Here is a 22,334-nt window from a genome sequence, read left to right on the forward strand (position 1 = left end):
TCCGGGGAGGCCCGGCGTGCCGGCGCTGCTCCCCGGGCACCGTGACGCCCTGCGCTCCCATGACCTCAGGGTCGCTCCGCCCAGTGCGGGCAGAAGACCCGCACCCGGTACTAACCTGACCAGGTCGGTCATACAGGATCCCACCACCACCACCTCCGCGGCCATGGCGCCGGGGCGGCCCTTGGACCCTGACCCTGACCCGCCCCGGGCCCCGCCGCGGCTTCCCGGGTTGCCATGGGCGACGGGCTGCCCGCGGGGACCTTCGCCCGGCAGGGCTGTCCCCGCCGAACGCCTGCTGCCACGACCGCCCCCTCTCCCTTCCCCTCTGTCCCGCGCCGCTCGGGCCGCGGCCCAACCGCCGCCCCACAGCCTGCGCGGCGGCGCGGCCCGCACAGGCACTTGCGGCGGACGCCAATATCGGGCCGGTGAAGACCCCTTCGGCCCGGGTGGGAGCGGCGGCGACGGCGGCGCGGGGGGAGCGGAGGCGCGCACGGTGCGCGGCGGGGCGGGGGCGCGCACGGCCGGCGCGGGGGCGCGCACGCCGTTGCCAAGCGGCGAGTTCCGGCCGCCGTAGGTAATGGCGGGGCCGGGACGGGCGGGATGGGGCGAACGAGCCGCGCAGGGAGAGCGGGAGGGAGCGAGCAACGGCACAGCCCTTCCCGGGCCAGCGGCGGGCGGAAGGGGACCCGGCGCCGGGAGGCTCTGGCCCGGAGCCGGAGGAGGCCGGCGTTAGCACCGCCGCTGGGGCGGGGCGGGGCGGGCGCAGCGCCGCGGGTGGCGGCACCAGCTGGGGAGGGAGCGGGGCTTGGCCAGGGTCAGTCCGGAACGGGAGTGGACGGACGGAAAGTTCCGCTGAGTGTGGGGAGAGCTTCTCTCCTCTGTGGGTGAGCACTGGAGCAGATTGTCCAGAGAGGGTGCGGAGTCTCCATCACTGGAGAGACTCAGGAGCTGCCTGAACACAATTCTGTGCCTTGTGCTTCAGAATGACACTGCCTGAGCAGGGAGGTGGGTCCGGGTGACCCGCTGTGGTCCTTTCCAGCCTTACCCATCATTCTGGGATTCCGTGCCAGGGCTTAGGTAACCTGGTTGTTTACCCGGGGCTCCGCAGGTGCACGCTGCTGATCGCATTCCATGGATGTGTTCGGGCACGGCTGCAGGAGGCGGCGGTCGTGCGTCTCCTCCTTTCCCCGCTCCCAGCCAGACACAAACTCCTGCCCCCCGCCCCCAAAGTGAACACCACGCAACCAGCCCCGCCAAGAGGGTTAGACAGGAGAGCTCCTGTCACGCCTCCACGTTTCCATCACAATATTCACCTTTCCTTTTTAAATCTTCCCGTAATCCCCGTTATGGTATGGCCCGTGGTGGAAGGACAGAGTGTCTTGCATCCCCAAGGAGAGCCCGGGACTTCATGGTTACTGTGAAGCCTGTATAATATTAGCCCGAAGTCACAGTGATAGCCAGCTGAATCTGAAAGCATTCAACTCTTAGTGTGTTTGCTTCTTTCAAAGGTTTTGTTTTGGGAGGAAGACAGTCCAGTGAATTTTGTTTTTCTTTATTCCCCTGAGTTTGTTTGTGTTCAGTTTCCAGTACTGTGGGAAACTTACGCTGAAGAAAAACAATGTATATGACAACTGAAACTTAGGAAACTGGTACAAATTGTGTTCTAGTTTGTAAAGCCCTTTGTTTACAAAATAAATCAGTGAGTTTACTTGGTAGCAACCCTTTAAGTATTGTGTATCTGTCTTGGTAAATGGAAGGTACTGTGATTTTAAGAAATGATGCAATAAAATACAGAAAAATGCTTAACAGACATTTAAATCTTGTTTTGACAGTATATGCAGATTTTATTAATAGAAAGACAAGAAATCTCATTTCAAAGTTCATTTTGGAAGGTCAGCCGTGATCACCAGGTGTATCACCTCTCTCAATTTCACCCTCATAACACAGTTCCCTTAAAACACGTCATTATCAGAACCCATTCTTGATCTTCCTGTATAACTTCAGCATTGCTAGAAGGATAGCTTATTTTTCAACATGTTCCCATGGTTTAAGAAGTTCTCACCTTCCTCAGTCCAGCTGCTCCCTGCTTGAAATTACTGTTCCCTACGGCAGGCCTGGCAGACTGAAGTATGTGCCCTGTTGTAACGACTCTTGTGCAAAGTATTTTAGCTTAAACTAATTTTTATGAGCAGTTCAATCTAAGCCATTGGACTTTGCATTGAAATATGTCAAGAATGGGCTTGTTTTCTCAGTCCCTCTGGGGAAGAATAAAGGTGAGTAGGCAGAAATTTTTAGTAGAAAACGTAGCAAACCAGAGGTAGTATCTTAAATTGCTGTAGGTGTTTGCTAAACAAACTTAAGTTGTTCCATTGTCAATTAAACAAATCGTATATGAGAACACATTATGTGTCAGGGCATGGATTCATAGTCTTCAGCTTCTTCACTGCCATAAAATGTAGGAGCCAGTGTATTAAAGATAATTACTGTTTTTAGGAAGTCTTGCTTTATTAGTCTTTCAGTTTGCCTTTAAGTGCCTGGCCTTTGCTTTATTAAGATACTTTCTGAATATCTAGGACAAACACTCTTGAGTGTTGCTTCCTGCTACTCCAGTGTGAATGGCTTTCATGGGAACAGAATGTGAAATTTAATGTTGCTCCCAGTTCCAGAGATTTAGTAGATTCTGCAGAATATCCATTAGTTACTAATTAATGCTTGTAAACTGAGTGTGAGAAACAACAGAAAATTGCAATTATTGCCATGAGTTGTTCACACTCTTGTTATAGAACACATACTAATACAGTAGTCCATATGCAGTTTTAAGAAAGTGAACGCAATGTGTATTAGTGTTTTTCAATTAAATGCTATTTTAAAAAAAAATTCTTAATACTGAGGGTTTCTGTATGAGCTTTTCTGTCCCACTTGTCAGTGGCAAGTTCATGTTACCTTCAGTCATTTACTGCCTTATTTTCCAAAACTACCAAGTTGAGTTAATTTTCATGTGAAGCTCTGTGCATTAGAATGTGATCAAATAAATCAACATTTTAATAGGTTGGTTATCCTTCTTTTCTCCCACTTCTCCTACCAATCTGTTGTTGTCAATTTCGTCCTGCAATGACTTAAAATGTGTGTATGCTCAGTTTCTACTTTTCACCTAGAAAGCAGCAGGTTCCTAAAGTGTGCTAAATTAATGACCTAATTGATTTAGCATAAGGTTGTGCAATTGTAAGCACTTCTGAACAAGCTGTGCTTAAAATGTGTTTACATCAGCTTCCTGATCTGTTACATGAAGGAAGATTAAGATGCCTTTCAAAGAGTGCAGCGATGCCACTGAAAGAGAAGCAGTATTAGCTTTTAAAAGGCATCATGAAGTCCTGTAAATTGCCACCTAATGAAGTGGTATAAAAGTAATACTGATTATTAGTGAGGACACTAGTGTTCTTGGAAATTACAGGTGAGAATACTGAAAGGTATCAAAGCCCTGGGCCCATTGCAATTAATGTAAATTCCACTGATTTCAGGGGACGTGGAACAAGTGTGACTTGTCAGTTACAGACTGGGAAGTGTCAGAGTGGCCCTCAATTTTCTCATTCTCAGAGGGATAGGGCCTTAATTAAAGGTGCCTAGGACATAATTCTGGCTTTATGTTGATACTGACTAAACAGGCTTCATTGAATGTTGCAGAGGTGGGAGGAAAAAAACCACTTGTGTTTATTTTTTCTCTATAAACCTGTGCACTGTTCTGTTACTCCACACTCCCGATCTTTTGCGTGCTTAGCTTTTTTTCTATTGATGTTTGCAAAGTACATGTGAATCTACATCAAATAAGTAGGTAATTTTTAAATTTTATTTTCTCCCTTTGCAGCTCAAGAGAAGAGGAAGCAGGAACATAATAAAATGTCACCTGAAGTGGCCTTGAACAGAATTTCTCCAGCACTTTCGCCCTTCATTTCCAGTGTGGTCAGGAATGGAAAAGTAGGACTAGATGCTACGAATTGTTTACGGATTACAGACTTGAAGTCTGGGTGAGTTCCTCATCCAAAAAGAACACCCAGCCCCTCACAGCTGTCTTTTCAGAGCTGAGTTTTATTAGGTGCATGGGTTTAAGCATTTTGAACACAGCTGGAGTTGACATACTAGCTGACATACTAGCTACATTATTTCTTATCTTAGTACCATTTTGTAGTTTGGGAGACTAAATTTGTCATATTTTTGGCAATAATAATCTTGTTAAGACACTCGCATCGCTGCCACTTGATAGTGCTGGTTTTCAGCAGTGAGATAGTTACAAACACTTTTTTCTGTTGTTTATTGCTTGCTTATTCAATCTTCTCTGTATACCAAAAATTGAAAGACAAATTTGTGTGACCTTACCTTAGTCATGAATATGCCAAACCAGAAGAAAAAGTAACTTGTGCTTTATCTGGCCTTCCTCAAGATCAGTACATCAAGTGGCTATAGGGCCAAGTGTTTGAAATAAGCAAAGCTGCTCCTTTTATTTTTAATTCTGGAAGCGTTCAGATTCGGTTTCAGATAGTAATAGAATTTTGGGATTTGCATATACAAACAGACTTTGGTGTATAACCTCTGTGAACAATACATGAGAAGAGTGAAATGTTTAGATGACACATGTCAGAAATTGCTTTATTCTTATAGAGCTGAGCATCTAACAGCATCTTTTTGATTCAGGTGTTTGCTTTTTTTTTGCTACAGGAGCCCAGAGACTGAAATTGCTTTTGGTTTAGATATACAAATCATCTTGTTTGTACAAACTACTGCTTTGTATATTGTTTTGAATGATAGCATAATAAAAATAACAAAAGGTGTTCAGAACCACCACAAATCACTGTTGTTTAAAATGCAGTTCTGCTGAAGACTTTGTTTAATGTGCTTCTGAAGGCTGTTTTATTATGGTTTCATGAAAAGCTTCGGAGGTGCTTTTCTGCTTGTAACAATGCCTTTTCAGGAAGGAGGTTTGCATTCTGGGGTTAGTTTGAAAGGAACCATTCCCTCCCTGTGAGGTGCTGGGACAGAGTACAGATTTACATGGAGGTCTAAGAAGCCACGACTTTGTTATTAGTGTTGACTGGCTTGACATTTAGGCTTGCAAATTACATAAGACAGGCTGAGCAGTTCTGCATCTGCTGCTGTCATTTCATGCTAGATCTTGCTTTCCCTTGAACTAGTCTTCTAGGAAAGCTGTGATGGGAGCTCTTACATTTTTCCAGTTGAAGTCTAAGAGAAAGGAATACAAAGAAAAGTAGAGAGAAAACACAACTGTTTGTTGGGAGGTAGCTAAGGGGTTTGCTCTCTACCCACTGAATGCTTATGCTGTCTGTCTTTAAAGTAAGTGATTAAAATAATGAAAAGTGGTATTTTCTAGCTGACTCTTTTCACAGGTATTTTTAATAGGTGTTTAAAGTTTTTGGCCACTGATCTTGCCAAGAAGATCTCGTATTTGCTTTGTTAAAACTTGAATGTTTTCCAGGAGTTTATTCTTTTAAAAAACTAAAAGCTGCCAGCAGCTGCACCAGTCACTCAAACCCAGTGATTCAAAATGTATTGTAACTCTGTTAACGTGGAGTTTACACACAAGTACAGCACCTGACAGAGGTTGTTTCATAGCTTGTTTAAAGATACTGGCCCACCTAAATGCACGTGTTAGAAATAATTTTTTCCTTGTTCTGGAACATAAACCTCATTCTTTATGTTGAGTCTTTGTTTTAGCTTGAGGTTGTTCAGAGATGGAGTCAGGATAATCAAGATTCTTCATTTATTTCAGAATTATTTTGAAGGTTTTCTTTCTTTGGTACAACTAGTTTCTGAAAACCATTGCTGTAAACAAAATTAATTAACAATTGCTAGAAATTTCTTTGAAATGTAAATTTCATGCATGTGCTTTTAGGAAAAAATTTTGTTTATTACAAATAAATTGTTATTTATAACAGAAAATTCTGAATTCATGTGTCATTATGGAAATACAAAATTCTCATGATTTAGTGCTTTATGCTGTCACTGAACTGGTGAACAGTGCAGAATTACTTACCATACTATGGATGAATCACAGTATTACAGAGATGTTCACTGTAGTTCAATGGTCTTTAACCTTGATACAGGAGTTCTTTGACACTCCACTGACTGTTTCTCAGAGTCTCATGTCAGCTGATAAATAGCAAAATCCCTAACTCACAGCCTTATTAGTAGGTCTAAATTTATTGCTTCATACTGACTGCAGAGGAAAACTTTGTAGGGCATTGAGAGTTCAAAAATGAATTGAAGGCCATTGGCCTACTCTCCTCCCCTGACCTCACATAATGAGATGATGCAAATGCCTGTATACTTTCACTTTCATTACACTTTTTAAAAGGAAACAAAATAATGCAGCCAAAATAATCACAACAGGCAAATGTAGGTGGCATCAAGGTGAAGAAAGAGAACTGTGAGGCCATTGAAGTTGGACATAAATGGTAAAAAAATAAGAACTATTTTTAGAGAAATGGGGGTGAAGTTCAGGATATCAATTGCAAAACTCCCTTCCATTTCAATGGGTTGAAATCAGGCTTTAAACTTAGAAAGTAGAACCAGGCAGGTTTAGATGAAATGTGCTAGATTAAATGTTTAAAGTTAGATAAAGAGCAGTTCTTGTTCACAAGTGAGTATGACCACTTGGGAGTACTATCAGTTCAGAAACTTTGCTTTTGAATAGTGATTGTACATTAGTGATTGTGACAGGGGTTGTACACATGCTAGTCTAGGGTGTTAAAACCCTAGCCCAGCTTAAGTTTATTACAGAACATGCAAATATTTTCTGCTTTACCTGGTGTGTTATGTGATTTATAAGATTTTTAATAATAAATAAATACTATTTTACTGTACTCTTTAAAATCTTATGATATTTAAGGTAATCACCTCAACAGCTATTAATTTTGACAACAGAAGCATCTCTAAGCTTCTGGGGAGGAGCTATATGGTTGCTCCACTGTCATATGCCATACTGTTACTTTCAGAGAAAGTTAGGAGTTAGTGTTGTTATTCCCCTTCCCTAATGAACCAGTGCTTTACAAGGTGTAACAAAATAAAATGTTCAAACTGAAGATCCATCCATTCTCATTTCTTAGGTTTTAGAAATAGAAGCTGTGCTTAACAAGGAATGATGATAACATACTGAATAAAGTGGTACTTCTAAGGCCTTGCCTTAGAAGGCAGAGCCTTGGTTTTGACATTCTCAGAAATGGAAAGTATTTCCTCTCTGTTTCACCAGTAGAAGATCAAGTACCAGATTTTAGCCCGTCACATCAGTTGATTTTGATTTGTAAATGGCAAGCATATTAAGCCTTTAATTATTTGAAAAGTCAATCCATATGTCAGATAGTTTTAGTAAGGAACTTGTTTTGCACTTTTTCTGACTTATTGCTGAGATTGACAACTTTTGTTGTGTTTTATAAACTGTATTAAAGAGCTGATGTTAGATGTATGAAGTATGATGATATGTTAATTTGCTTTGCTTTCAAGTGTGGGAGGGAAATATGTCATAGTAAGGAAATCCTATTGTTTTGCAGTCTTTGAGTATGTAAATGTTTTATAATAATATGTTACAGTTTCATAATGTCTGTGTGTTTTACAAACTTATTAGACAGTACCAGTCTCATAAGACACATATATTTACATCTATGATTAGGATATTCAGAACCAAGTACTATTTTTAGAATTTATTTGGCCCTGCTGATGCAGACCCCTGAATGGAGCTCAGTGATGGGGTGCAACAGAAAAGAAAGAGGCTCTGCAAAGGAAATACTAATAAAAGGTTAGGTGGCCAAGTCTTCTTGTAAATAGGGCCCCACAGTGAACAAAGTAGAACTGGGGTGTAAGGTCATGTCTGAAATATAGCACCTTAAGCAGCATTGATTCTGGTGATAAGAAAACCCTGGCAGGCGTCTGTGTTGCATTAATAAAAGACATTCTTCAAGATGACAGAGTGGATGAAAGCATATTTAACTCTTGCATAGGATATTACTTTGTTCTAGACCCAAGGAAAATACTGCTGCCACTTGAGTCAATGCCATTTATTGTATCATTCAGTTAATCTCTACTAGTGTCTCTTTGAAATACTGACCCATCTTAATTAGATATTAAAATCTACTCATAACCAACTGAATTGTGGCTGCGGCATTTTTCTTAGCATTTACACATATAATCATGGGAAAGATGTTGAATAGGGAAAAGTGATTATTATGTAGATTCAGAAATAGAGGATATTTTCCTATGTGAAGGGTGTTTAATTGTTGTATAATGTAGAATCCAGTTATTTAAGAGACTGCTGCTTTTCCTATAGTGCGTTACAAGAGTGAAAGACATAGTTGTGGTGGTCATTGCCTTTGAGAACTCTTTTTTTCCCCTACAGCTGTTCATCAGGGCCCATGCTTGAGCTTCAAATTACACTGCAAGCCTATTCTTCTTACTCAACAAACTTGATTTTGTTTTTTTAAATTACTTTGATGTGTTCCACCAGGCAAAATTTCAAAATGAATACAGTGATTTAAAGCTGCATATATTAAGATTCTATTTTTTTAGATATCCACTCATAACAAAATTTTAAATTTCATACTTTCATGGTTATATTTATTCCATATTTATGAGAGGATTAACTGTGGAATTTTTTATGTAAGTGGTTTGTATTAAACCATGTTAGTATTTTGTTCTTTTCACTTGCCTTATTCACTATTGATTTTTGCCTCTCTGATATAGAGCTATATGTGCAAGTTGGTATGTTCCTGAAAGAAACCTATATGAAGAGTGGTCAAAAGAATGTAATTTTTTCTGGGGTAAATTTCAACATAAAAATTTATTATCAAGCTGTAATAAGATATTTATAACTTTATTGCCCTGCTTCCTAGGAAGCAACGATGATTTACTTTTTTTCTGTTATCAAGTAGACTGCAATATGCTTTGGTATTTCCCTTTCTTTTGGGCATTTCCCCTTTTTAAGTAAATATGCATTTTTATGTGCATATTTTGTGAAATAATGTTGATTTTAGCTGTGAAATACTATTATAGTACTGTAGCAGTTATTTAAAGCTTTGCCTTGGTCTTTTGCATTTGATTATTTTAAAATGAAAGATTCTACTTTAGTTACTTGAGGAAGGTTCATATCCATCATTCACATTGGTGTCCGTAGGTAATTTTTTTAACATGTTTATGCATGAAGTTTAATGAATCTGACTCTTTTGAACACAAGTACTATGAAAACCTGTTTTAAAAATAGCTATGTTTTGTGTGAAATGTGTACTAGAGAGGATGTGGCAGTTTCTAGGAGGTGTGGTCTTATGAGTCCTTTCCTGCTGTATACAAAGTAGGTTGTTTCATTCCAGTTTCTGATGACAAATATAGTTCTTCACTGCAAAGAATCTTACTACTAGAAGTTCATCTCTCAAGTAAAATGAAAAAGGCTGAAGCTCTGATGGGACAGTTTGATAAAGTTGGTGCTGTGGAGCAACACTTGGAACAGCAGTTTTTCTGTGCTGGTAAAAAAAGACTTGACTGTCTCCAAGGTTGCATTCTCCTGCATTTGTTTCTAAATGATGAAAAAACAAAGTCAAAATGTCTTTCTTAGAAGGTCAAAGTGTAGAGCATACATTTGGCAATGATTTTGTAAATAATCTCCACAATGTTTGGCATTCTTTTTACACCAGTTTTAAACAAGGTGCTTGAAGTTGTTCAGAACAAAAAAGTTTGTGTTTGTGAATTTCAAGTGCTATGAGGAAAGAAAGGACTTTAAAAAGTAAAGATAGCACTAGATAATTGCAGTAACTTGGACTCTCATTTAAAATACTACATACATTTTCCTGAGATCTTTTCAGTTTAAATACTGTACAATATATCTTTGCTGGTATTTTTATATGGAGACAGTGAGTAGCATCCTCTTGTTTGGCCTTGAAGAAGGTAAATGCAGTGTTTATCACTATTTCCATTGAATAAAAACGAGAACAAACTATTTGATAGAACTGTTACTTTTCTGTGTAAAGAGAGTATCACATGATGTAGTGCTAATAGTGTGCCAAATGCTGTTGGAAAGGTGTACCTTAACAAGGTATTTAAATGTGCTTTTGCTATCAGTATGTTGGGAATTCATTCAATGTTTCTTGAAAATGGGGCTAGTGTTAGTGTAGGTCCTTGCCCAGGTCTTTCTGTTTTAACAGATATCTCTTACATCTTTGCATTGTGCATCACTACAGGAGAAAAAATTCTTAAGACTTTTTTTTTTTGTTATAAAGACAGCTAAAATCTAATAACTGTTATCCAGTCCAATTTCTTCACTTCCAAATCCTTGCATTTGTTTTATGTGAACTGAACAGATCTCTAGCATGCCATGTGTCTTGGATGCATATTGCATTTCACCAGAAGCTGAGAACAGCTCACTTTTTTTTTTCCTCTTCTCATTAGTAGAGAAGAATACTTCCCTGGATAGGTGGTCAGTACATTCCTCCAGTCTTACATGTGCAGTTATTTCTTGTATGCGTGATTGTCTCATATACATGCATGTATACATGGCATAGCATTAAAAAGCTAATGTACACTTGGGATGAATATGAAGCACAATATTACAAATTTTTGTTTTAGCCTTTTTGTTGCAGACATTGTCTGATGAGATTAGGGGCTCTAAAAGCATAGGAGATGATCAGAGGCTTTATCCTGACAGACCAGTATGCAACAGTGTTGAAGATCAATCTCTAGCAGTATGCAAAATAAAACTGAATAATGAAATGTAATAATTTCTTATTTTTAATCTGTTTCTTGATATACAATCTTAGGTATTTACCTGGCCTTGCACTGCCCAGTGTAGACATTCTTTGAAGCAGCTATTCTCTAACTGAAAATGAGCATTTCAAAAGAATAGTTACAGCTGTATGTGTAAACTAACAGAGTTCAGTTTGCTCAGTTTGATTTATTGAAGATACTAAGTTCAGTCCGTGAGGTACACCTCCTAAATAATCCATAAAAAAGTAAAAGTCAATAAAAGGGAACATGCTTATTTTGTCTTTCCTGAGAGAAGGGAATTTGTGTCTGAGGCAAACCACTCCACAGTGTCGGCCACAGGTTCTTTTCTCTGTAATCTGTGGTACATGACTGAAAGAATAAAATTAGACCACTAGGACTGAGTATTTTTTATAATTGTACAGTAAAAGAATTGCAATGATAAAACTGAGTTAATCAGGGCAAATTGCAGCATTTCATTATGGGAAAGAGACCAAAAAAAAAAGCCCTCTAAACTTACATTGCCTAAAAAACCCAATCCCAGATTCCTGTGCATCACTGTATGCATCACTGAAATAATATCTTTAGACCAATTATATGAAATAGTAATGGCTGTTATGTTTTGGATGGTCAGTTCTTTTTTCACTAGAAAAACCTGATTATATTGGTCTTGTTTATAGTTAGGGCTACCAGTAAACTTTCAAAATGTCTCCCAATTTAATTATTTCTTTCTCTCTCCTCTACTCCTTCCTCCAGAATGTTGGTTTCAGTCTCTTCTGTAAAAGTTGGTAGGTTTTTCATGCATCTCAGCCGTTGATTTTTTGTTGTTGTTTTGGTTGGTGGTCGTAATACATTGTTTCATGTTCTTTGTGAAGAATTCTTCTATACTGAGAATTTTTTAAATTAATAGATAGTGATTATCTGTCCTGTTTTCCAGGTTGCTATAAGTGTTAGTCATAAGCCTTGACTTAAACCCTATGAACCCTATGAGAGTGACATGGTTTCAGGCCAACTGCAAACAGGCAATGAAGACACTTAGAAGGAATAATTTCCTCAGAGATTTCTAATGGTGTAGTGTCTTCCGTGTACATTACTTCCATTGTTTTAGTTTTAACCTGTTGTGCATAGGCAAAATCCAGTTTTATTAGATAGATGGAGGAAGAGGGAGAACTTGGGAATGTAGGAGAGGTGCTAGAAGTGGCATAAAGACTGGTTGAGGCATCTGTGGTGGGCTGGGGACTCAGACTTAGAAGAACTTAGGGTAGATTGGACCCTCTTTTCACTGGGATCTAAAGGTGACTGTGCTTATAAATAGTCTTGTCATTGCTGGAGGTCCTACATGGTTTTCTGTGCCTGTGAGGCTGGTAAGAGATGAGCCAAGCCTAGCTTCTGCTGTGATGGTGGGAGAAAACAGGAGCTGCACAGTGAGGGCAAGGACAAGCGTTTGCAGGGAAGAAGAGGATTTTTTTGGCTGTCATCAAGAGAAATGTACATGGAACTCCTTTCTTTAGGGATAGTTAGATGGGACCGTGGGGAGAGTGATGCTTAATCTTTTGCTTTATGGTGTCATCTCGAAAATAGTATTAGCATGGCTGAGGTGGCGGTGAACTGTGAGAATTAATGTGAGAATGAGAAGTTAGAGAAAGAAAAGGTGAGCTGAGGGGTTCTAGAGTGAGACTTTTAGAGAAAATGTAACATGCAGTGATGTGGGCCTTGCTTTCTGCAGGTGCAGTTACACGGGGTGGTCTGTTGTAATTTTATCCTTTGCCTTTTGATCTTTTTAGTCTACTATATCTCTTTATTGTTGTAATTGATCAAAAATAATGCTAGAAATAGGAGAACTACTGATATTTTTATTCAGGTGTTATCTTTTCATAGGCTTTGTGCTGTGTCTCCAGTCTTGTAATATTTTATATAAATATACTTAATCTGAAGTTGCCCTTTTGAATATGTGTGCGACTGCAAACTATGGATTATGTTCTAAATGTGGTGATCCTTGCTTGACCTAACTTTCATAGTCAAAGAACTGAATTTATTGTTGTATTAACATAAATTTCTCCTGAGAGGCTATAAATTAGGAAATCAGTTAATATAGGCATCTGTGACCAAAAAGTTCTAAAACTCTGCAGTTAGAAGAAAACTTTGAAAGGGAAATGGAGAAGACATAGGATCACTGGATCCCACCTAATACCCATAAATCATTGAACGGTTTGGGTTGGAAGGGACCTTGAAGATCCCTGCCCATCCTGGGCAGTGATGTAACCCATTTATTGTTTATTTAGTTTGTCAAAGGGGGAAAATATATAAACATGGGCTATGATTTTAGTTCTTGAGGTTTTTCCCTGATACCAATTCACTGCGTTTTTCAATAAAATGAAATAAATTACTTAGAAAATGGATAGGGAGTCTTTATGGCAACTACAGCCAATATTGAGAGCAATGCTATGTGGCTTATTAAAGCTGATGTTTATAATAGCCCAGCTTTTGTGATGTGCTGTATGAGTATGCTTTTTCTGTGAACACTGAAAGGATATGAAACTCCAGGTGGTTGACTGTAATTTCATACTTGGTGAAGAATGGTTCTCTTTTAGAGTAAGCTAAAAGTAAAATCATTCCCTCTCTGATTCTATTTTTCTTTCTCCAGAAATGGAGTTCACTTTAGTGAACAGTAGAAATAAAACATGTGACACGTTATTAGGTTGTAGCTCATTGCAAAATAATAGATAATTGAATGGCAGCTGTGAAAATCTGAAACATGATTTGAATCTGTCAGGAGGGGAGGGAGATGAAGTAAATCCAAAGGATGCATCTGCCACTCCCTCATACTCTTCACTAAAAATTTGCTTATGAGTTCCAAGAATTTGGGGTACAGCTGGTCTTCCAGTATAATGAAAGAGTGCCTTTTCTTTGTGTGAACATGTGACAGTTTATGATACTGGAAATTCACCAGTTTATTTACCTAAACATACTATACTAGATATGTGTATGTTATTAGTGTTGTTCCATCGCAATTGTCCTTATTTCTGTTCAATTTTTTGATCATTTCCTCATTAAAATTTCCATTTTCTGTTTCTATTTCATTCTTTTGAGGCATGTGTGTGCCATGTGTAGTCTTTAAAAAGAATTACATGCAATTACCAGAGCATAAAAGATCTTGCTTACAAAGGAAATCAGTTTGATTATCAACGTTTCTAAAGCATGTTTATAAAATATGTTTTGTTGAAAACTTTGTCAATGCTTAATTATTTTTCTTAATTAGTATCATCATTAGCTTCCTGAGACCCAGTAATAATGATCTCCCACCCTAAACTACAGAGATTTTATGAATGGAAAGTTCTGAGATAGTTTCAGAGTTTTTCTTTCAAGTCCTCTTGCAAGTACAGTAGATGTGGTACTTCACATTTCTTTTTTGTGATAGCACCTTCCAACCTGTCCTGCTATGGTGGCTGGAAAAGAGCTGTTCTAAACCCAACTTTACCGGGCTAAATAAACAGGGAGTTTGGTACTAAAAAAATCCCAGAATCATGAGAAGTTTGTGTGTGTTTTAATTTAATATAGAAGTTTTCTGAGAGGATTTCAAAATGTATATATATATATATATATATAGGTGTGTTTCCTCTGTTTCCCTCAGAGAGACTGGGCTGGACATCTCCCTCCAGCAGAGGCAGCTGTATTTTGGTGACTGCAGAACTGCTGCCACAAGACTCAGGCAGCTCCGAAGGAGATTTGTAGTTCTACAAGTCCCAGAGCTCTCCCCACCTGCAACATCTGCTTTGGCAAACTCTCACTCATATTAAGAAAATCTATGTTTTCTGTTAATATACAAGTGCTGTATTTATTCTACTAAGATAGGCATAAGAACCTTTTATATAATGTTTCTAGTGAAAGCTGGCAGCTGAATTGATTTTAAATAGTTATTTGAACTTACCTTTTAAAAATACAAATCTTCCTATAAGTGCAGAAGGGAAATGAGGGGTTGTTTTTCTGGTATATATGTTCTGCCTCACATCCCACTGCTCTCTAAAAGTTCCAGTTAGTGCAATAAACTTCTTACAAGAAAATGTAAACGTATGTAAAGGAAAATCAGCCTTTACAGTAGATGAAGGTTTTATTGAAGATATTGTTGACATATCTGGAGACACTTTGGAATTTCCCAGATAATAACTGTGGCTTGAAATGTTGTTGCAATTACAGACTATCACCTATGCTATCAGGATTCAAAAACAGCATCATAATCGTTACTGCAATGCCAGAAGTAGTCTTTGTCTATAGTTTAATTTTATACTAAGTTTGAAGAAACTGGAGAGGGTACAAATGAATTTTCTGAAAACAGCGGGTTTATCTACTAGGATTTTTTTTTAAATAATTAACAGTTGACTTTTGCTTTTTAATATTTTAATTAAGAGATGCATTTAAGTAGTGATTTAATGTAACTGTGTTTTAATTTCCCAAAAGTAATGCTGTGAGTCTTTTAAGAGCAAGTCCCTGTTTCTCTAGTATGTGTAATATATATGTCTATATATGAAGGGCAACTGAAGGTGGAAGTTGGTTGAGTAGCCCATCTCTCCCATTTCAAATTTTGCCTGGTTGACATAATTTTAGTCGGATCTGTTTGTTTTCAGGAGCAGCTGATTAATACTCTAAATACTGTGTAGGAGCCTGTAAAGCTTTGTGCAATGCTGCAAGGAGCTACTGCCTGATACAAGGTTTGGGCATCAGTGTCAATGCTCTAAAAAGTGATTTTCACCATTTTTCTGTTTCCTGATCTTGCAGAAAACCTGTCACCTGCTGGCCTTCCTTTTATTCACCTCCATCCTCCACACACTTTAATTATTCTTAATGCCTCTGTACATGGCATACCCATCTGTTGTGAGTTCTGCAATTAAGTCTGAATTAAATGGGATTAAATACTGTGTCTTCAAGGAACATCGGAGCAGATTTCCATCTACAAAAATTGGAGGAAATAAAAGTCTGAAGGCATCGACAAAGACTGTTCTACTAGATTTGAACATTGAGGTGCTTTTCTTAAAAAATGCCATGAAAGAGTTTTGGGTGGAATTTTGTGTTTACTGCCTCTTATTGGTAACAAACAAACAACCTGTCTTTGCCTCTGAACTGCATTTGAGTCCTGCTGGCAAAACCTTCAGCCTCTGGAACTTTGATTGAACTGTGTCTTGCCATTCCTAAAATAATATTCATTCTTAGCCTCTAGTATTATGAAAGTAACTTGACCTCCTTTTCCCATAACAGTATCTTTGTACAACAGGAACAATTGGAAGTATATTGTAGGTCTGGTGGGAGGGGTTGGGAATGCAACCAGTGGTCAGAACTGACTTTGTGATGTTGCTTATTATTTGTATGTGTGTGTTGGTTTTTAGCTGTGTTCTCCATTGAGGTGTTTCTAACAAAATGTGAAGCTCTTTTGGCTTTTACACCAAGAGTCTGGTGAACAAAAAACAGTTGTTTGTTTTCCAATGAAGTACTGATCCTCAAGAACAGCAAGTGTAGCAGCCTAAGCATCATGAGCTTAAGGAAGCTTTTGCATCTCTGACTATTCAGGTTAGGCAGTGGCAATATTAAGTTCCTGAAATTATGGAGGCTAAAATTCTTAGTCTAATTTGACTTTGCTATTGTACAGTAAAATTCAGTGATTCAAGATGATTTGTCTTCTGATAGTAAAGGCAGTAAAGCTGTGTGATCTATGAAGGAAGAATGACTAAATGCATTGCATACTTTTTAATCAGTAAAAATGATAGTCATCAGATAAATCTTACGTGACTATTTGGGCTTACACCTATACCACAAATTTTAAAAAGAAGAAATAAAAAGAAGATTACTCATTTTCCTGTAGAGCTATTGGACTTCTGTTGGGAGTTCTGAATGTTTGCTATAGTTTTATATGGTTCTAAGCAGAAGATTTTAGGAGTGGCGTAAAAAACAAGCCTCTGACAGGAATTTTGGGATATAAATTGGTGGTTTGGAGAGAGGTCTTGATGGGTTTGGGTTTTTGTGGTTTTTTTAAAAGTCTTTGGATAGAATAGCCATCCACCTCCTGACTTTCATGATTAAGGTGATAAACACTTGTGCTTTTGTTTCGTTGCAATCCCTTCAGTTGTCACAGAACATAATTTTGGATAAGAACTTACCAGAGTCCAAATAATTTAAAACTGCTTCTCGTGTGAGTGCTTTCAAGTGATGGTTTTAGAAAACTAGTTGATGAGAAGATGGTTTTGAAATCTAAGGTTATCAGAGTGGCTTCAATCCTGTAAAATACCAAAAAAAGGGGGGGATATAGCTTAAACAGACCTTGTGTCAGTTCAACAAAATAGTCAATCAGAAATATTCTGGTATAAGAGGAAACGTTGCTGTTAAACTCAAGTGGAACTGCATTCTTAAAGGGTTTTAGGATACTCTGATCCATTTAGGAGAAAAACACATTGTACTATACCTGTTGTTGTAGACCGAGGCCTTATTCCAAGCAGCAAAACTGATTGACTTTCCTGGTTTGTATTGTTATTATTGTTGTTGCTGTTTTGTTTGGATATTCTTTTTTATTTCCTTCTGTGACTGGTAAAGAATTCAGAACACTTATAACTAAGCATCTGGTGCTGACAGTGACTTTGAATAAGAACGAGTTTAGTTTACGTGTGTTGTAATAACTGTGAAAGAAACCTGTTCCCAGTAATCACAGACAACCTGTAAGGTGCATCAAACAATGAAGGAATGTTCTACTTGTCTCTTACTTGAAATAATTACTTCATAAGGATGTAATGTATCTCAGTTTGAGTTTAATCTGCTGTATCTGCTCAAGGAACTTAGCTAAAATTTGATGTGAAAGGGAACAAGCTGTATTCAGCTGTAGTTGTTGCATACCCAGTTCCATCTATCAGTTTCTAACCATAAGTCTCAGCACAGCCCTTTGAATAGGGTAATATGATTTTAAGCAATACACTTCACAATATTCCTTGGTTCCAGAAACTTTTAAAGTTGATGATTCTTTGATTTTTTAGTAGGGAAACCATTGTGGGACATCTTGTGGTATAGCATTAATCATCTTATGAAAACTAAGATGTATCACTGCTCTGAGCATCAGAGCATTCATTCCTGCTTCAGTGGCTTTCTTATGTAAAATATTTATATTGCTTAGATAAATAAATGCAAACCAGTGTAATATTTTTCCATGAATAAAGAGGGAGATAGCACACCCATATATGATGAGATAGAGCCAGCTTATGACATTAATTTTCAACAGCATGTATTTTTGTTCTGTATGTCCATTCCCTCTAAAGAAAAGACAACAAATAATCTTTAAAATACTTAGTTACAAGCCATTCATTTTCAAACGTTACTTTTGTGTGGAGCGCATTAAGGAAAAGGATCTAATTTCCAAAAAACAAAAGTCTTACATTTTGGAGAAGACAGAGGTCATGTTTCAGGGTCAGACGTGTATCTAATTTTAAGAGGTTCTGTGTGTTAAGGAAATTCAAGCAGGAGATAATGTCCATAGTCAGGCCGTTACTTGGGGCTTTCTGTTGAAATGAGGTCACACATAGACTCCTTCATGTACCAAAGTTTTGGTTTGCCTTAGGAGTTTTGTTCTTTTGCTGTTTATTCTAAAAAGAAACTGCCTCCTTTCAAATGGATGTATATAATATTTCTGCTTGGTTGCTTCACCTATTGCAGTTATTGAAGTCTCTTGTGCAGCCCAGCCAGAGCAATTTAGGGGGAAAAAATGTTAATACTGTCACTTTATCATTTCTAGACCAATAAAATTAAAAACATCTCTAGTACAATATAATAATATAGGAAAAGCACTTAGTATTGCTTTTAGGGACATTTACCATGAAATAAAGCTTTTATTTTAATGTTAAAGAATATTATACTTTCCGTAAGTATTTCCAAATGGCCCATTGTGCTAAAAGAATAGATTGCAGGGTATTTGCAGGATCAGAAATTTTTGTGTCTGTTGAAAAGCTAACAACAGTGTAATTTTGATGGTATTTGAGAAGTGTCTCAGACTGTGACCCAAGATACTTTGAAAGAAATTTTCATTAAATATTAAATGATGTTGCAGAGATATTTTAGAACTTGAAAAGGGTTTTTTATGGTGCGCTTTTTTTTTTTTTGTATGCTTCCTAGAATTGGCCTAATACCTGTTGTAAGCCATAGAAATTATTTGGAAGTAGCTGATAATGTCAGTATAGCTGTTAAATTCATCCACAGCCATTAAAATGCCCTAACAGTGGGCACTCCCATTTTGCTGTTCTCACCTATTAAAAAAGTGCATCTTGGAAAAGAATTATATTCTCTTGTTTCTGTGGTACTAGGGATCCAATATTTTGTATTCTTAAGTTGATTTTACTCCCAATGAGGCTGGTGATGCTCACTTTTTTTCAATAAGCCCTACCTAGGTGTAATTTAAAGATAAATAGTACAACCATTAAATCAAAATATATTTCAGCTTTGGTCTTTTTGTCTTACATGCTGTATTCCCTTTCAAATTTGCGTCATCAGCAGGTTTCACAAAGCATCATTTCTTTTCCATCGTCAGTCTTTCAATAAAATGTGAAGTATTATTCCAGCAGAAGAAAACCAAGTCAGGTCATTCTTCCTGGATGAAGCAAGATGTAAACTAATCCTTTTTTGAAACTTGCTTTCCATTCAAGTCTGCACATACCTGATAGTAGATAATTTATATCTAAATTATGTCTTTCTAGATTGTTTCTCATGATACTCTCACAAGATGTTGCAAAAACCTTTCTAAGGCAAAGACAGGACAAGATAGATGTGTTTCTTCCTTTTGATTTGAAAGGACAGTTATTTAATTTCTGTGGTGGTACTGAAAAAATATGGTGTATTATTGCTGAATCAGTGTAAGCTGTTAACTGAATGTGGCTCTTAATTGTATCTGCCTTAGATTCTAGCTGCACATAAGTGGTTTGCTTATGTTTCCTAGTATTTTTTGTGGAAACTCCATTTAAATGAATTGATCTGTAGTTTCATGGTTGCTTCTTTTTGAGGAAGCTACATGCAGGCACAAATTTGACTGTAGTAAGTGTAGCCCACTGGATAGAAACAGTCTGAAGTTAGTGCATATGGTTTCTGTAACTTGCAAGTGGAAAGAAGAAAAGAGACTGTAGAGCCAGGACTTTAGAGAAATGGCTCTCTGAACTATTTTGAGTATGTGAGTGACGATTAAGGTTGTTCCATTTACCCTGTTGCCTTTTGTGCAGTGGGAGAGATAGACCTGCAGGAGTTATGATGTTTTTTCTGAGGTAGGATAAGAATTTTTGACAATTTTCTGGCCTACCCACCTTACTGCTTTTGGTTGTGTGTATAGCCCAGTAAATGTGGGTTTTATTTCAATATGTTTTCAGTGGTGTGTGTTAGAGCTCTACCAGTGATCTGATATATAAGTTTAGTCAAGTTATTTTACTTTGTCTACCCTTTTTATCACTCACTCTTTTTCCTAGAGATGACCAGTATGGCTTTGATTTTTAGGTGGCTTGCAAAAATTGTGCTGGGGCTATGAACAGTTCCCATTAGTGTTAGGCTGGAAAGAAGATTCAGGGCTATCAAGATCCCTAAAAACATAAAGTGATGAACTTCTAAGGGCTTCCAGTGTTTTTTCTCCTGGTACTCATCATATACCCAGCAGCCCACAGCAGAGAGACCATTCCTGCCAGTGAAACAATGTATGTCTCTGTTTCTTCTTTTGCAGCTGAGATTTTGAGATTTTTTTTGTGTGAATTTTGATCTATGACTTAGAGTCTATGAAGAAGTTGATCATCTCTGACCTAAGCACTAAACAGTTTTCCAGTGACTTTTCTATTCATGAAGTGCTTACTTACCACCATGAGCCCCAGCTGCTTTTCCAGTGCTCCAGATTAACAGGAGAGTCACAGACCAAAAAGATAAAATGTTATTATAGCCTCAGGTAGCTGATTCTGCAACTTGCCCTCTTGAAGGCTACTGTGAGACTTTTCCTCAAGGGAAAACTTTAATGTTATAATAGGTAAAAAATTAATAAATGTTAGCGGCTTAAAATTAAGATTGATCCCAGTTATATGGGTGGCAGGGACAGGGAACAGGTAACCATGTTGCTGTGACATACAGAGTTGTGATTTGCAAAATTGTATACAAAGTGGAGAACTTGATGGCTTTGGCTGACTAATTGGGAGCATTCTGATTACACATTCAAATCAGAGCATTTTGCATGTTTGTTTTCTTTTTAAAATGGGAGAGAGTTGACACAAATCCTAACATTTCTTATGCTGTGGTGAGAACTGCTGATCAAAAGAGAATGGGCCTCCTGCATCTTTCTCACTTCTTCTTCTTTCTCAGAAACATAAGGATGAGTATTTCCAGTAGTCACAATATCTTTGCTATTAATCATTTGTATCCTGTAGAATAATGTGTTTGCTACCATCTGTGACTGCTTAGCACATTCTTTCTTCTCTTATCTTCCTTTTTAGCTGTACATCCTTGACCCCTGGACCCAGCTGTGATCGTTTTAAACTGCATATCCCTTATGCAGGAGAAACACTCAAATGTAAGTTAAAAAATCTTACAGCTGCATTTTGGCTTTTCTTTCAGTGTTCCATGTCCCACTAATTTTCCAGTGTGTCTGTCTAACTTTGTGAGTACTGAGATACATGTCTCTGTTGTTTTCTCTTAAAGTTTCAGTTGCAAGAAGACACAACCATCAGGAACATGTAATATTTAAGATAAGTTTAAAGGCTTCTGTGAGACTACAGTTTTGAAAATGAGTTTTAAAAGCCAAAAGTCACAACCTGATATTTCTAATAAAATGTTATGACTAAGATAATCTCATGACCATTTTTAGATTCATTTATAAGTTGTATATGTTTTGTGTTGTTTCTTTGTGTCTCTTTTAGGAATAATTCTTTATTAAGCTCCAATAAAAGATGTTAGTCTGCTATTTTATTCGTTATCTTTAAACAATGACTGGTATAATTACCCAGATCAGGGAAAAGTGAATTTGATTTCTCTGATTTAGTGGTATTGTTAAATCATCTTTATGCTTAGAGAGCCTGTAGACAACTAGTTCATTTGCCCAGTCGTAATGTGTGTTCTGTTTGTCTTAGTTTGTGGTTCTTTTCAAAGGTTTAAAATAAAATTTACTTTTGTATATTTTTAGAAGGTAACATTTTCTAAACATTTGAACTGCTGAAAAATGGTTGTGTTGTTTTTATCTCCAACAAATAAAAAATGAGAGAGGATGAAGAATTTCAGATAAAGTAAAATTAAAGCCTTGGCATTTATAGTTTTAGGACAACTCTGGTAAAGCCATGCCTAGAGTACTATGTCCAGTTCTGGTCTATCTGTTACCAGAGCAACATGGACATATGTAGGGGGATAGAATATAAGAAAATAAAGATAGTGTAGAAAGTAATCTTACCCCTAAGGAGTTGCAGCTGGGCCTAATATTGAAGATTAGGACAGGCCTGACTTTAACAGGCCGCAGCTGTGACCAATGAGAAGAAGAGTGCTGTAAGAGAGTGGGGTGGCTGGCTGAGAAGGGAACTGCAGTCAGCTGGCTGCTTTGTGAAGAAAGAGTCAGT

At 38.0% G+C, this 22,334-nt stretch overlaps 2 protein-coding genes across 3 annotated transcripts in view; one reads left to right on the top strand and one right to left on the bottom strand.

The window, feature by feature from the left end:
• Window positions 1–279, bottom strand: part of RBKS (ribokinase) — a 71,710-nt gene extending 71,431 nt beyond the window's left edge. The window contains exon 1 of the mRNA XM_063152036.1: window positions 116–279. Within this exon, the coding sequence (XP_063008106.1) occupies window positions 116–165 (50 nt within the window). The 5' untranslated portion in view covers window positions 166–279. The remainder of the gene's footprint in view (window positions 1–115) is intronic.
• BABAM2 (BRISC and BRCA1 A complex member 2) overlaps window positions 104–22,334 on the top strand; it is a 161,620-nt gene continuing 139,389 nt past the window's right edge. Inside the window, exons 1-3 of one of the 2 annotated variants that reach the window (XM_063152035.1) lie at window positions 104–123; window positions 3,863–4,022; window positions 21,225–21,301. In XM_063152035.1, the coding sequence (XP_063008105.1) occupies window positions 3,895–4,022; window positions 21,225–21,301 (205 nt within the window). In that variant the 5' untranslated portion in view covers window positions 104–123; window positions 3,863–3,894. Of the gene's footprint in view, window positions 124–507; window positions 575–3,862; window positions 4,023–21,224; window positions 21,302–22,334 lie in introns of those variants that run through there. The other variant, XM_063152034.1, reaches the window with a different exon arrangement.

The sequence above is a fragment of the Melospiza melodia genome, chromosome 3 (assembly GCF_035770615.1).
Source record: "Melospiza melodia melodia isolate bMelMel2 chromosome 3, bMelMel2.pri, whole genome shotgun sequence".
Lineage (NCBI taxonomy): Eukaryota > Metazoa > Chordata > Aves > Passeriformes > Passerellidae > Melospiza > Melospiza melodia.